Genomic DNA, 14,789 nt, shown 5'->3' with positions numbered 1-14,789 from the left:
GAGGCCGCCGGCGACGCGGGAACCCGGGTCGGGGCCGAGCTCCGCCTCGGGACCCGGGATGCAGGGGTCCCTGGGGCTGTCCGGTGGAAAGGGCTGGGGCGACGGGGGGCTGGGTCCTCGGCTGGCAGGAGAGCATGCGAGGAGCTCTCTTCTTTTCCTCTTCGCAGAGCTTTGTTGAACTAGCTGTTGCTGCAAAACTGCCGGGAGAATCCCGCTGCTTTGCCGTGGGAAGCACAGAAGTGGTGGGCCTAGGGGCTGTTTGTAGAAAGAAACTGGTATTGTGTGTGTTCTTTGCGTGCGACCCAGTTTGAACGTGCCTTCGTAGTGGGAGTCATATCCACACAGGCCCATTTTCCCTTCCCAACTACTTGTAGCTTCACTTTATTTTGTTATGCAAGAGAACAGAAACGTCTACCTCCATTGTTTTCTGATGGCTAAACTGGTGGCTGATTATATTCCCTCCTAGCAGAATAAATACAAAACTGATCCAAAATAAAGCCTGTGGATAGGACAAGGCTTGTCAAAATTTGTGATGCTGGTCTTACGGAAATGTGTGTTGTCAGCCAATCTGTACGGTGGTCGTGGTTCCGCTTAATTGCACTGCAATGAGAGGATTCAATCCCCATCCCAGGCTGTCGGGATCTCTGCAGCTTCCAGAGCTGGCAGGGGCTGTGAGTGCTGCATAGGTAGGTCCTCAGAGAAGGGAGTGGCAAGAAATCGGAGTCGCTGTATTCAGAGATTGGAGGAAACCTCGACGAAAATAAGCGGACGTCACCTGCTCATATTCTAGAAGCAACAAAATTTCAGGAACTGGCAACAGCTGGATGTGAATCTTCCTTTACCTGCACTGACTGGCAATTCGAGTTTCTAAACGGAGTGTTGGAAGAAGACAACGTGGAATCTTGGACATGGCTCTCAACGTGGACTAGACCTGGATTTCAGGGTTTCTCTCACTGTCCACCTTAAGGGGCTTACTTTGTTTCCTTTTTTCCAACATTCATTCACATCATGAAGAAACTTGTTAGTGATTGCTGGGACTCAGATTACCTGAAAAAATCACCTACTGAAAAACTTTTTTTTCCAGTATAATTTCAGTTTTCAAAGTAACAAAGTACTGTATCTGGTGATTTTAATTTTTTCCCTCACCACTTTGGTCCTGAAGACCTATGCCTAAACATAACTCAACATATTCATCTACAAGTGGAAGAACAATCCTGCCTTCCCCTTTTCATATCCTGAAGAAAAGTCCCAGGAGAGCCATTTAACAATTTGCACATTTCATAAATATACATTTTTATGATGGCATGTTTCTTACTTCCATAAACAATATTAAATAATGAACTTTTACTTATGTTGTCATCTCTTAGCTCACTGAGACAAACATAACTGTAAAATTATCCCTGCTTCTTGAAGTTGACAACATTGAATTTTATAAACTCCAAAATTATGGAATTCAGAGAATGGGTTTTAACACCTGTTTTATATTTGCCAACATTTAATAATTATGACCTCTGTTTTCTAATGTGAAAATCAAACCTAAGATTTTTCATTTTTATTAATGCAATCTGCTCCCTACCCCTGAACTCTGAATTTATCATGGATGATATTCAAGATCTGGAAGGAATATCAGGGGTTCATCTGGTCTTATGTAAATGTTGCCTAAACTCTGCCTTTCACACTGTTGCTTGAGACTTCTTTATCTGGTATCATCTTTCTTCCGTGAGTCAGTAACCAAAACTAACCCCTGAGCTGCAATGATATCCTGATTTTAAGAACCTAGAAACTCAGGGCCCATCAGTTTGCCCAAGCTGTGAATGATATAGTCCATTGTATCTAATCTTAGTTTTTCAAACTCTTGGCTGTCCCAGTTCTTTAGTGAATTGGGCTTATTTTGAGACCCTATTCTTTTTTTTTCTACAGGTTATTTAATCCTGTAATTTATAAAATGTTCTAAAGTGTTTTTAAGAAAATTTAAACAGTAGCAGTCCTGATTCTAATACATAATCCTAACACCAGCACATGTTTTCTGTGTTGGCTGTAGCTCTGAGGAGCAGTTCCTAATTTTCTGTTCATTTTCACAGTTTTTTTAAATCCACAGCTTTAGTTTTGCAAAGCAGTCAGTTATAAGACCATGAGTGCTTTTTCATAGTCACAATTTTATTTCTGATACTGTCTTCAGAAGTACTTATTACTGTTCTGACTGTTAGATTGCTCAACTGTCTTAACATTAGTTTTGATGTTACCAAAGGGAAGGCCTGCTTAATAAGTCTCAGGACCTGCCTTTGCTTACATTTAGAGTGCATTTTGTTGTTGATGATGACAGATTGATGACTGTATTTATGACATTGAATATTTAGGACATTTTTTGCCATTACTTCTCAAACATTCTTTGCCAAAATTAATTTGGCATGAAAAGCATTTAACTTGAGGTTTCAAGTTGTGGTAGTTCTTGGCATTGTCAGAATATGAAAACTAATGTGATCTGTATATTTTTCTAATAAACTCATGTTTGTGCCAATGAGAGGATATACTATTCAAATGAATGGAGATAATTCCCTATGACATGCTCCCTCCCCCTTTCCCTTTTGGAGCCAGAACCACGTGGGTGGAAAGGGGAGAACCATAGTTTCTATTTAAGAGACTTTAATACTTAAGTGATGGCACATGAAAAACTGGCTTCATTATGTATTTTGCCTCCTGACATTTTTACAGGAGGCCTGACTATATCCCTTTTGTTTCCTATGAAAAAGCCCTTTGAGAAGGTAGTTCTCCAGGTTATCTTTAAAATAATCCAGTTAATTTAGTTTCTTTATTCTAGATTCTCTTACCTTGAGCAAGTCCATTCTTCATTTCACTTCTCAGGGAAGTGGAGAAATGTTTTTTATGTGTTTGTTTGTTTTCTTAATCTTACTTGTAAATCGTTCTTGATAATACTTCATTTTCTCTTTCCATTTTCAATTTAGGCCTACCTGTGCATTGTATTTTATCTGACTTGTGCAAATAAGTATTTTTTCCTTTTGTTTTTCTTTTAAGGGTAACTCTTATGAAAAAGTTTCCCTGATAAGTCACATTTATCTTTCTTTCACAAAAGTTACATACTTTAGTATTATCCATACCTACCTCAAGGGATTAGTAATGTGTCATTGAGGTGTCCTTCATTATTTCTAAATCCCATTAAAATAAGGTAAAATAAAATTGAGATAAATGACAAATCAGATTAACTGTTAAGCATTTGACTAACTGGATGAGAGCATTTAAAAATATTTAATATATAATTTTTAAATTTTCTGCAGACTTCTCCTGCAGGACTTGTGACATTGCTTGTCCTTCAAGTATTTGAAGACTATTGTGCAGTTTGGAGCATTGTCATCTCAAAGTCAAATGTAAACTTGAATACCAAAAAAAGTTTTTAAAACGTAATACAATATTTAGAACATTTAAATTATAATAATTCTTCTTAGTGAAGATCTTAATGATCATAAAAATTTCATCACCAGTGGACATGATAATTCTCACCATTTTCATTTAGCCTTTAAGAAAGGCTTGTTAGTGTTAAAACAAACCTTCTTCTTAGTGAAGATCTTAATGATCATAAAAATTTCATCACCAGTGGACATGATAATTCTAACCATTTTCATTTAGCCTTTAAGAAAGGCTTGTTAGTGTTAAAACAAACCTATGACTGATGAATGTAAGCAGTATACCTACTTTTATGCTTCTATGAATTTGAGCATATTCATAAAGCTCAACAAAACGCATTTAAAAATATTACACAACAAAGATCTATAATATCCCTATACTGTTAATATTTCTGTTTAAGTTGCAATACAATAGATGTCACTGTTTGACCAATCCAGTTGGTAGGGTTTTATGGTCTTCAAGTGTTTGGTGTAATCTGTCTTTCTCTGCATCTTGCTTTATCTGTGCATTTTTTAACCATGATTGAACCTATCCCTCTGACTTAATGTCAGGTATTATCAATCCTGTTGGCATTTCAGAAATTCTCATTAATTTTGGAAGTATTTTTCATATAGGAGGTATTTTTATAAACTTCCCCAAAGCAAACTTTAACTCGTGAATCCAGTCTAATTAAACCTAGTATACTTCCTGCAGTTTCAACCCCATTATATTTGCAAACAGAATGAGGAGGTGAGAAGACACTCCTTTATTTCTTGCTGCCCTTCCAGTCGGCCCTTGGATCACTACACATTTTCTTCTGGAAGGTTGCTTCTCCACAGTGATCTCGCATTACAGGAGGGTTTTCCTTCTTTGTTTCTCAGACCTGGTCCTGTAGACGGGAAGGAGCCTGGACACAGTGGCATATTCCCAAAGGCCCTGCAGGACCGCCATGGCTTATGATGACTCCGTGAAGAAAGAAGGTATGGCCCCTTAATCTGAGAAGCATTCCAAAGGGGGTATCCTCTTCAGTCTTTGCAGCCCATGGATGTAGAGTCCAGGACTGGGCACCACAGCCTGGACTCCCAAGTGATGGTCCAGAACACTGTTATGACACTCAGCCTCCACATCATCCCCAGACTGGGCCCATGGAAACGAAAACCAGATCAGGGGTTCTAATATGAGAGTGTGAAATATGAGTCTCTTAGTTTATTGGGGTGATCCACTGCAGCACTCTTGGTCCTTGCCAGCTCCAGTGTGCAGGAGTCGGGATAGGAATCACATATTGGACTCCAACAGAGCAGCGCAGCACATGAATCCTTATTCTTTTCAGCAAGTCTGTGTCCACCTGCCAAATCGCAACTAAGAAACCATGTCTGAGGATACACATTGGGCCTTTGTATAGCATGGAAGTGTTGTTTCTTCAGGTTTGATTCCTATATTTGCAGCCAGGTCATCAACAAATATTCTTGTCCCCCTGGGTCTAGCCCTGTACTTCGGTGGATTTATGGAAACATTTTAATTTGGAAATAGAGGGACTGTTGCATTACATGTGTGGTGATTTGGTCGTTACTTATTTGACTTTCTCATTTCCTTTCCCAAATGAACCTGTGCTTCTCAGATTGCTTTGATGGTGATCACCCCTTTGAGGACATAGGACTTGCAGCTGGCCGAAGTCAACGAGAAAAGAAACGTTCTTACAAAGATTTTTTAAGGGAAGAGGAAGAAATTGCTGCTCAGGTCAGGAATTCTTCCAAGAAGAAGTTAAAGGTAAATTCTAAACCTTTGAATTAGGAAAGTTTTAAACTACTTATCATACTTCCTAATATTTGAAGAAGAAAGTGTCTTTTAAAAACTTTAGAAAAGTAAAACATTGTTCTTATCTATTTTTATTACTTCATGTACTTTACTTTGTTTTCCAAAGTCAAAAATCATCAAAGGACAAGAGTAGTTCCAGACTACTTTTGCCTCGTCATCTTATTATTGGTCGATTTTTCTTACTCTTTAATTGCAGGATAGCGAACTTTATTTCTTGGGCACGGACACACACAAGAAGAAGAGGAAGCACTCTCCTGATGATTACTACTATGGAGGTAAGGATGGGAAAGGGCTACAGGTGGGATAAACACATCACTGGTTCTTGGAGTCGGGGTAGGGGAAAGGGATCCAGATGTTGCTGACTCAGTGGCCTATTTAACAGGACAGTGGTTCTTGTTCTGAGTGCCGATAAACCAGTGTGAAGGAGCAGAAAGGTGGAGGGCTGGTATTTTGGAGGATTCAGCATAGAAGAACAGTCTTCATTTGTGATACACCAGGTACCAGGTTCCTTCTCCCCCCGATCATCCACTTATCTTGTGCCCATTGTTACCTAGCATCCCTTTTGCCATATTTAGTGCTTGGGCCATCTGGCCTGTACTTGTGGGTCACTTCTCAACCAGTCTGTATCACTTCACAAAACCTGTTTTCTTAGCTATGTTATGCACATAGCTGATGAGACTAACCTTTTTCCAGAATGGGTTTGTCTTGAACACAGAAACAAATGATTCTCTGTCTGCTGCCTAATCTAAATCGTAACTCCCCATAATCCCACGGCTATCATCCATTCTTCTGGGTGTGCTCTCTTTAGTTGCTTGTGAAGACTCAGTGAAGAGAAACAACTCTGGTAGCAAGAACTGTCTCCAGGCCAAGAAGCACGTGGGCGTCACCTCTGAATGTTAGGAATCAGTTAAAGGGTCTCCCTGCCAATTATTCCTGTTAGCCTCTTCCTCGTGTTAGTTGGGTGTTTTTGGTAAGAGGGAGGAAACTTGTTAGAAGTTGCTTCCTGTCATATTGACAGTACTTCTTTTGATTATTTCTAGACATTTCGTCTTTGGAATCGTCACAGAAGAAAAAGAAAAAGTCCAGCCCGCAATCTGCCGATACAGCTATGGACCTATTGAAAGCTATCACTTCCCCACTGGCATCAGCCTCCAAGCCCTCCAAAAAGACAGGGGAGAAATCCTCTAGCTCTTCAAGCCATTCGGAGAGTAAAAAGGAACACCACAGGAAGAAAGTAAGTGGGAGCAGTGGGGAACTAGCCCTGGAGGATGGTGGCTCCCACAAATCCAAGAAAATGAAACCACTCTACGTGAACACAGAGACACTGACCCTTCGTGAGCCTGATGGTTTAAAGATGAAACTTATTCTCTCACCAAAGGAGAAGGGAAGCAGCTCAGTTGATGAGGAGTCCTTTCAGTACCCCTCTCAACAAGCGACTGTGAAAAAATCCTCTAAGAAATCAGCTCGGGATGAGCAAGGTGCTTTACTCCTAGGACATGAGTTACAGAGCTTTCTTAAGACAGCCCGGAAGAAGCACAAGTCATCCTCAGACCCACATTCATCTCCTGGCCCTGAGTGCTGTGGGTCTGATGCCTCTCAGTTCCCAGAATCCCACAATGCTAACCTTGATCTTTCAGGGCTTGAGCCTATTCTAGTAGAATCAGACTCATCTTCTGGTGGGGAGCTGGAGGCTGGGGAGCTAGTGATAGATGATTCTTACCGGGAAATCAAGAAGAAAAAGAAGTCAAAGAAGAGCAAAAAGAAGAAGGACAAGGAGAAGCATAAAGAGAAGCGACACTCCAAGTCCAAGAGAAGTTCAGGACTTTCTGCTGCAGCAGTGGGAGAGGTTGTGGTGGCCCCTGGCCCTCCTCCCAGCATCCCATACACTGGAGCAGCTGCCCCTCCCCCACCACTTCATAGCCTCCATACAGATGGGCATAGTGAGAAAAAAAAGAAAAAAGAAGAGAAGGACAGAGAGAGAGAGAGAGGAGAAAAGGTAAAACGTTTTTTAAAGTGTGGTGGGGGACAGGAGATGAAGCAGGTTCTTCTTGAGTAATAAGTGGACTTGGAGTTAAGCAGCTGAGGTGAACCACTGGGATTTTAGGAGAGTCAGGGGAATCTGTTGGAATGATGTAAAGTATGAAATATTACCAATGGCCTAGTCTGATACAAAAATGGGAGCAATCTTAATTATTCATGGATTTTCTTAATGGAGTTATTCTCCCATTGTGCGAAGTATAAGTTCAGGAATACTATGGCTTATTCTGGCTGATACTTAGAATTCATAGAAGAAGGTAAACCCACTTTCTTTCACTTAGTGCACTCTGCTTGGGGCAGTTGAGAGATGTGAAAAGGTGTTCTTTGAGTTCATTTTGAAAAAGATGTTCAAAATTAGTAGAATAATGACCAATCAAGTTAACAGAATAAGCTAACAGCTTTCCACTAATTGATGTTGGCTACTTTCTGGTATTTTAGCATTAGACACATATTCTTTCGCCACTTGAGTGCTTTCTGCATGCCAGACCCAATGCTATGGGTAGTGCCAGAAGGTACAAAGATGAACAGGACAAAGTTCTTCACCTTAGGGAGCTCACTGTAATCAGGAAGTTAGGAATGAGAAAATCACTCATCTTGGTGTGATTGCTTTCCTCACAACTGGAAAAAGTTGTTAGCGGTTGTACTTTGGGGTCTGATGACTGTGACATTGAAGGTTTCCTTTAAAAACAATAGAGTTGGGCCGTCCCGGTGGCGCACTTGGGAGAGTGCGGCGCTGGGAGCGCAGCAACGCTCCTGCCGCGGGTTCGGATCCTATATAGGCATGACCGGTGCACTCACTGGCTGAGCGCGGTGCGGGCGACACCACGCCAAGGGTTGTGATCCCCTTACCAGTCACGAAAAAGACAAAAAAAAAAAAAATAGACTTTTTGTCCCTGTTATCAAAGTAATATGTTATTTTTGTAGAAATTTAGATACTCAGAATGGTAAAAAGAAAAAAAAAATCATAGTTTTGCCACCTGAGGACAACCATTCTCTTTCTTTGTTTATTGTTCTGTAAAATGAAATGTCAGATAAAATCTCGAAGAAAAGCTACTAAGAAAGAGAAAAACAAATACATTAAGAATTTGGGAATGGGAAAATTTATTTCAGTCTAATGAGGTACAAGTTATTTTCTCTACTGCAAAAGGGGTGTATGAGGGTACTTCAAAAAGTTTGTGGAAAATTAGAACTAAAAGATAAGACAAATCTTTCATGGACTTTTTGAAGTACCCTCATATATACCTATCTCAGAAAGAAAAAAAAAAATCTGAGCCAAGAATCAATGTGAACATAAAGACCTGGATATTCAAATATTATCAGGCTTTATTCGTTTGTTTATTTAAAAATTGCTTCATGAAATTGAGGGTATGTATATATATATATTCTGTATAAGATTCTGTTTGTCTTAAGAATTTCCATTCTTGGGCCGGCTCGGTGGCGCACTGCTGTAGTGCGCCGCTTGGGAAGTGCGGCGGCGCTCCCGCCGAGGGTTCGGATCCCACGTACAGACCGGTTCCTGCTCACTGGCTGAGCGAGGCGCGGGAGCAACACCGAGGGTTGCGATCCCGTTGCTGGTCCCGGTCCGGTACGGGGGCGACACTGAGGGTTGCGATCCGTTGCCGGACACGGAAAAAGACAAAAAAAAAAGAATTTCCATTCTGCTGATGAATGATAATGCCATAAACTAATTGTACAGTGCTGAATGTGAGAAGGCAGGGGGGGTCAGAGAAAGCTTGAAGAAGAGAAAGGTTTTCAGTGGAAGGGAACACACAGGCAAAGGGATGTTTCAGAAGTAGCATAGTAAAATAACTGAAAATATTATTTTCCAGCTGCCTGGTAAATATTTCTTCTTGTATTCCTTGGGTACCTCAAACCCTTGTACTGCTAGTTGAGCTTGTCATCCAGGACCCCAAATCTACGTCTCCTCCATCTTCATCTGTATTCCCAGTGATCCTGCCAGTCAACCCAAACTCGAAACTGTATGCTTGTTGTTTTTTCTCAACATTTTATTATAAAATTTTTCAATTTTTCAAAAGAATTGAAAGAATTATACAGTGAACACAATATACCCTCCCCCAAGAGTCTATAGTTAATATTTTGCTCTTTGCTTTATCATATATCTATTCATCTATCCATCCATCAGTTCATCCTATCTTAATATATTTCAAAGTAAGTTGCATGTATCATACACTTCACCCCTAAAAACTTTAACTTGCATACTATTATCTTGAGTTCAATATTTGTTTTCAGGCCTTTTTTTTTTAGATAATTAACATCTGTGTATTTCACCATATGTAAATTTTAAGTATACAATTTGATGAGTTTTGATAAATGCACACATACATGTGACCAAGCATCTATCCAGATATACACATTACCATCATCCCAGAGAGCTCTCTGATACCCTTTCCTAGTTAGTCCCCAACCCCAGAGCCAACCACTGCTCTGACTTTTTTCCAACCTTATGGTTCACTTTTATGTTTCCCTCTTCCCTACTCCCTTCTGACTACTTCCACACAAGTGTTAAGCCTGATAGTTTATCTCTTTAATAATTTTCAAGACTTTATCTCCTCTGTTACCACTGCTACTATCTTAGGCCTCATTCCTCCCGGTACTTAAATGTAATAAATGGCCTCCTTTCCATTTCTTCCCCCATGCAATTAATCTTACACATTGTGCCAGAATGATCTTAAGTACCACTTTGATGATGACAGTCCTCTGCTCAGCATCTTTAGTGGTTTTACTTCCTTTATGTTAGACTTTAAACTCCAAGAGGACCAGGATCATGTCTGTCTTGCTCTCCACTCTATGCTTAACCTGCATCTGACTTATTGTAGATAGTTAGTAAAACTTGTTGAATGAATAAATAGCAAAGTCCAAACCTTGATGAAGCATTCATAATTGTCTCAGTTTAGCCCTAAACCTCCCTTTTCAGCTTTACCTTTTATTATTCTGCTTTACCCACACTGTGGAAATCAGACTTGTTTCCCATACATTCTTACCTCCATTCCTTTGCTCATTTTTTGCAGTGAGCATCCCCCCTTCTCACATATTGAAGCCTTCCTTTTAAGACCTAATCAAATGCCACCTCTTCCAAGACATGCTGTCTACCCTCCCCCCACCTCATCAGTGTTAACTTCTAAACTTCCATAATGCCTTGCACTTATTTTCTTCTTTATATTGGAGTTATTTTGTACATATTCCATTTCCCCTATTGAAGACTATAAGCTCTTAATGGTAGGGACTGTTTTGGTCACCTTAATATTACCTTCAATTCCACAATGTCCTTGGCAAGCATTCCGTAAGTATATGTCAAGTGAATAAACATATGGATGACACATAGTATTGAAATGGTAGGTTGGGAGCAAATTGTAGAGAATCTTAAATGCCAGAATAAGGGATTTGGCAGTGGGCACTTTGGGCTTATGAGCAAAGTTCAGATATACTCTAAATGGTGTGATCTAAACGATAATGCCAATATATGAGAATAAAATGATAGAACAGTAAAAGGTGGATTAGACTGAGGAGAGACTTTTGACAAACTACCCAGGAGGCTATTATAGTGCAGAAAGTCAGTAACGAAAGCCTGAGAGAAGTAAAGTTGAAGAGACAGATTCAGGAAAGACTCTGAATCAAGGAAAAGTTGACAAGATCTGGGAACTGGGCTTGCATCTCGAAAGCCAGAAACATAAATGGGATATCTCTTAAATATCTTAAATAAGAGATATCTCTTAAAGTTTTGAACCTGTGTTCAAAATAATAATCTTCTTGAGGTTAGGGATTTACTCATCTGTAATTCACCCATGCAGCTAGCAACTGCTAGTAAAAAATGAATTTTGGTTTATAGCAAAAACCTTATTATGAATTAGTTATCTGAAGTAGTCATATTCTGAATTTAATCATTTATTTATCCAACAAATATTTACAGTGCCTATACCATGTTTTTAAAACCTGACCTGGGCATAAACATTTTCTGTGAAGCTATAAAAAAAATATCCTTTCCTGAGTTTTGTTTCAGTATAAAGAAGAACTATCTAAAAATCAGGGACAAAGTCCACTCAAAAATAGAAAGGAATGCTCCAGGAACAGTGCTCCCTCAGCCTACAGTGAGCAGAGACTGTACAGCCAACTGGGAGAAATGCCGAAGACCTCTATGGGCCCCTTCAACCTTAGATTCCATGACCAGGTTTTATGACCTTCTCTAAAAATAGAAAATGTGAGAAGAGTGGCTGGTTTGGGAAAAGATAGATTTTTGAGATACAAGCATCAGGAGATTCAGCATTGCTAAGTGGTTGAGAGCGTGGACTGTGGAGCCAGACCTCTGCGTCCAAATCTTGGCTCTGCTCCACCACTTAGAAGCTGTGTGTGATAGCTGTGATAGAAAGCAAGTACCACGTGAAAACCCACATAGGCAGCATGAACCAAGAAAGTTTGGGACTTGTTCTTTGCACAATGCTGAGCACATTAGCAAGCATTCAGTAAATGTTAGTTGTCGTAATCATCATCTCGGTGGGAATTTCCGGAGAGCAATGGAAATGCAAGACCTGGAATTCGGTAGAACAGCTGGAAACAGCTCTTTCACTGTCACTCAAAATAATGTCCTCTGATGTTGCCCCTTCAGAGGCATGCCTTCAGTTTTCTGAGTGTTTCCAGAATGTGCACTTTTTCTCTCAGCATCCTGAGGCTGGGCCACATAGCCTAGTACCTTCTTCACTCAGGCAAGGTTTGTTATCTACTAATAAGCTAAATTCTGAGCAATAACTAGACTTGTGATGGTATTATGTAAGTTCTCCCTCCAGCAGAGTTAAGGCTGAATAACAACAACAGTTAATGGTCAAAGTTAGCAGCTACCACCTGTGGAGTGCCTGTTATGTGCCAGGTTCTCCTAAGCTTTTCATTTACATTATCAGTCGTGGTTCGTGTCATTAGCCCCATTTGACAGAGGGAGAAGCTGAGAAGACAAGACGTGAAGCCAGAATTGTAATACCTAGTTCTTTAACCCCAAACCTGTAATCTTTCCACTATACCACATGCCTTTCTAAAACTTTAAGACATGGTTACTCAGTGCCATAATACATCTTTGACAAAGCTAAAAGTAGATAGTAGGTCAAAGAAAATTGATACACTGTCCTGGTGTCTGAGATTTGTCCTATAGAGAAGTATAAAGGCTGTTTTTTAAACTTAAGAGGCAGAGTGTGATGAAGAGGTTAAAAGCTTAGACTTGAACTCAGCAGACTCAGATTCTTATTCTAATCTACTTACTGGCTTTGTTCTCTTAAGATTGCTCCTTCACTTCTCTGTTTGCTCATTTGTAAAATGGGGTTGTTTAGATTAAATTGGGTGGTGCATGTAACATGCATATTAGCACAGGGCATGGCTCAGTAAATGCTAGCTGCTCTTATAATTGCTGTTGCTTACATCTTAAGTTCTTCAAAAGCATAAAATATACTTGAAAGCATCTTTTTAAAGCTTTTTTTTTCAGCCACTCACTTCACATAATTAGTCTAAGCAAAGAGACTATGCTTTTATGCATATAATACCCCTCCTTAATATAATATTACACCTTTAGGAAATCAAATTGTAGTTATCTCATGTATTTGGAAACTAGTTAAGAACCAGAAAGAAAACGGGATCTCTAAGGAGCAAAAGCAGATGTTATAAAATGAGTTTCCTACAGCTCATTGAAGGACTTCATGGTGACTGGGGGAAGGAATATTGAGACGAGTCATGTGACCTCTCTGACTCTGTTTCTTTATTCTTAAAATGGGAAACTAGCACCCAGCCTACTTTACTTAAAAGAGTGGTGTGAAAATTACATGAGGTAATACAAATGAGTGTACACTCTGACCTCTTTACACATAGTTCTGGGACCCTGTTATTCATTCAGTACATGTTTATTCTGCACTTACGTTGTGCCAGGCACTTGCGAGGTGCTAGGGACACAAAGATGAATGAGCTACAGTGACTGCTTTTAAAGAGCTTTGGGTCCAGCACGGGGGGTGGGAAGTATTCAGTGTGTTGAACCTCGACAGAGGCACGTGCAGACAAGGAAAGCCTGGAAATGACAGGTTGCCTGGGAGAGGTGTCATATGAACCAAATCTTAAGGCCAAGTAGGAGTTATCAGGTGGAAGAGGAGTAGGCATTTTAGTCAGGGAATGAAAAATATACGTGAAGGCCCTGAGACACAAGAGGGCATAGGATGTTCAGAGAACCCCAAGAAGTCAGTATGACTGAAGTAAAGCCAGCAGAAGGTTAAAAGTAACATGTAGAAGGCAGGAAAAAGAATTGCTGCAAGGCCTGCCTTCTGAGAAGGGGGCGGGACAGCCAAATAGGAATTAGTAAATCCCAATCATAATAGCTACATGTATAGAATTCTTAATATGTCCTAGGCACTGCACTTTTTATCTACAGTTTATCATGGAATTTTCACAAGAACGCAATGAGATGTAGGGACTATCATCCCCCATTTCACAGAAATAAGCCCAAAGAAATGAAATAACTTGCCCCAGGACACCTACCAGTTAATGACAAAACAGGAATTTGAACCAGGTTTTTCTGACTGCAGGGTCCATGCTCTTTCCATCACAGAAATAAGCCCAAAGAAATGAAATAACTTGCCCCAGGACACCTACCAGTTAATGACAGAACAGGAATTTGAACCAGGTTTTTCTGACTGCAGGGTCCATGCTCTTTCCGCTATACCAAATAGCATTTAAATTATACTCAATGATGTGTTATGAGAAATAGTGGAAGTATACAAATAGTGGAAGTATAGTATTATGCTCTTTCTAAATCTTTTAGAAAGATTTCAATTCAAAATGGTTAAAGTAAAAGCTTTGGTGTGAAAATCTTACTTATCTGGGAAGACTTTCCTTTAGCCAAATCAGATTTGGGGAGCTCAGTCAAGTTAGTTCAGAAAAGATGGTATAATGGTTACAAGTACAGGCTCCAAAGCCAGACTACCTGTGTTCAGATGCTGGCCCTGCCCCTCCCTAGATGTGTGACTCTGATCTCAGTCTCCTCATCTTTACACTAGCAGTAATAATGGAACTTATCCCATAGGGTTGTTACAAGGTATAAATGAGGTTCTGTGGGTAAAGCTCTTATAACAGTGTCTTCTGCATAGTATTAACATTACTTGTATTAGGGACATCATTTATATTAGGGAAACTGAAGGGATTGGGTTCCTGTCATTAGCAGAAGAAAACCAAATTTTATTTTTAAGATTTATAATCTGTATTGTGCCTTAACCCCCAGATGTTTATTCTTTAAAACAGTATCTTGGGCCAAGCCCGTGGCACACTCGGGAGAGTGCAGCGCTGGGAGCGCAGCAGCGCTCCCACCGCAGGTTCGGATCCTATATAGGGATGACCGGTGCGCTCACAGCGCTCACTGGCTGAGCACGGTGCGGCCGGTCTCAAAAAGGACAAAAAATAATAATAATAAAATAAAACAGTATCTTGGGCCAAGCCCGTGGCACACTCGGGAGAGTGCAGCGCTGGGAGCGCAGCAGCGCTCCCACCGCAGGTTCGGATCC

The 14,789-nt window shown here is 40.3% G+C and overlaps 1 protein-coding gene across 2 annotated transcripts in view; it reads left to right on the top strand.

Annotated features, from left to right (window-relative positions):
* Positions 1–14,789, top strand: part of HMGXB4 (HMG box domain containing 4) — a 30,977-nt gene that overhangs the window by 1,117 nt on the left and 15,071 nt on the right. The window contains exons 2-6 of one of the 2 annotated variants that reach the window (XM_008590182.1): positions 4,281–4,379; positions 5,018–5,166; positions 5,411–5,489; positions 5,597–5,711; positions 6,255–7,210. In XM_008590182.1, coding sequence (XP_008588404.1) covers positions 6,323–7,210 — 888 coding nt within the window. In that variant the 5' untranslated portion in view covers positions 4,281–4,379; positions 5,018–5,166; positions 5,411–5,489; positions 5,597–5,711; positions 6,255–6,322. The remainder of the gene's footprint in view (positions 1–4,280; positions 4,380–5,017; positions 5,167–5,410; positions 5,490–5,596; positions 5,712–6,254; positions 7,211–14,789) is intronic. The other variant, XM_008590176.1, reaches the window with a different exon arrangement.

The sequence above is a fragment of the Galeopterus variegatus genome, unplaced genomic scaffold (assembly GCF_000696425.1).
Source record: "Galeopterus variegatus unplaced genomic scaffold, G_variegatus-3.0.2 Scaffold139, whole genome shotgun sequence".
NCBI lineage: Eukaryota > Metazoa > Chordata > Mammalia > Dermoptera > Cynocephalidae > Galeopterus > Galeopterus variegatus.
Note: the sequence above shows the minus strand (reverse complement) of the source record. Positions and strands in the feature narration are given on the sequence as shown.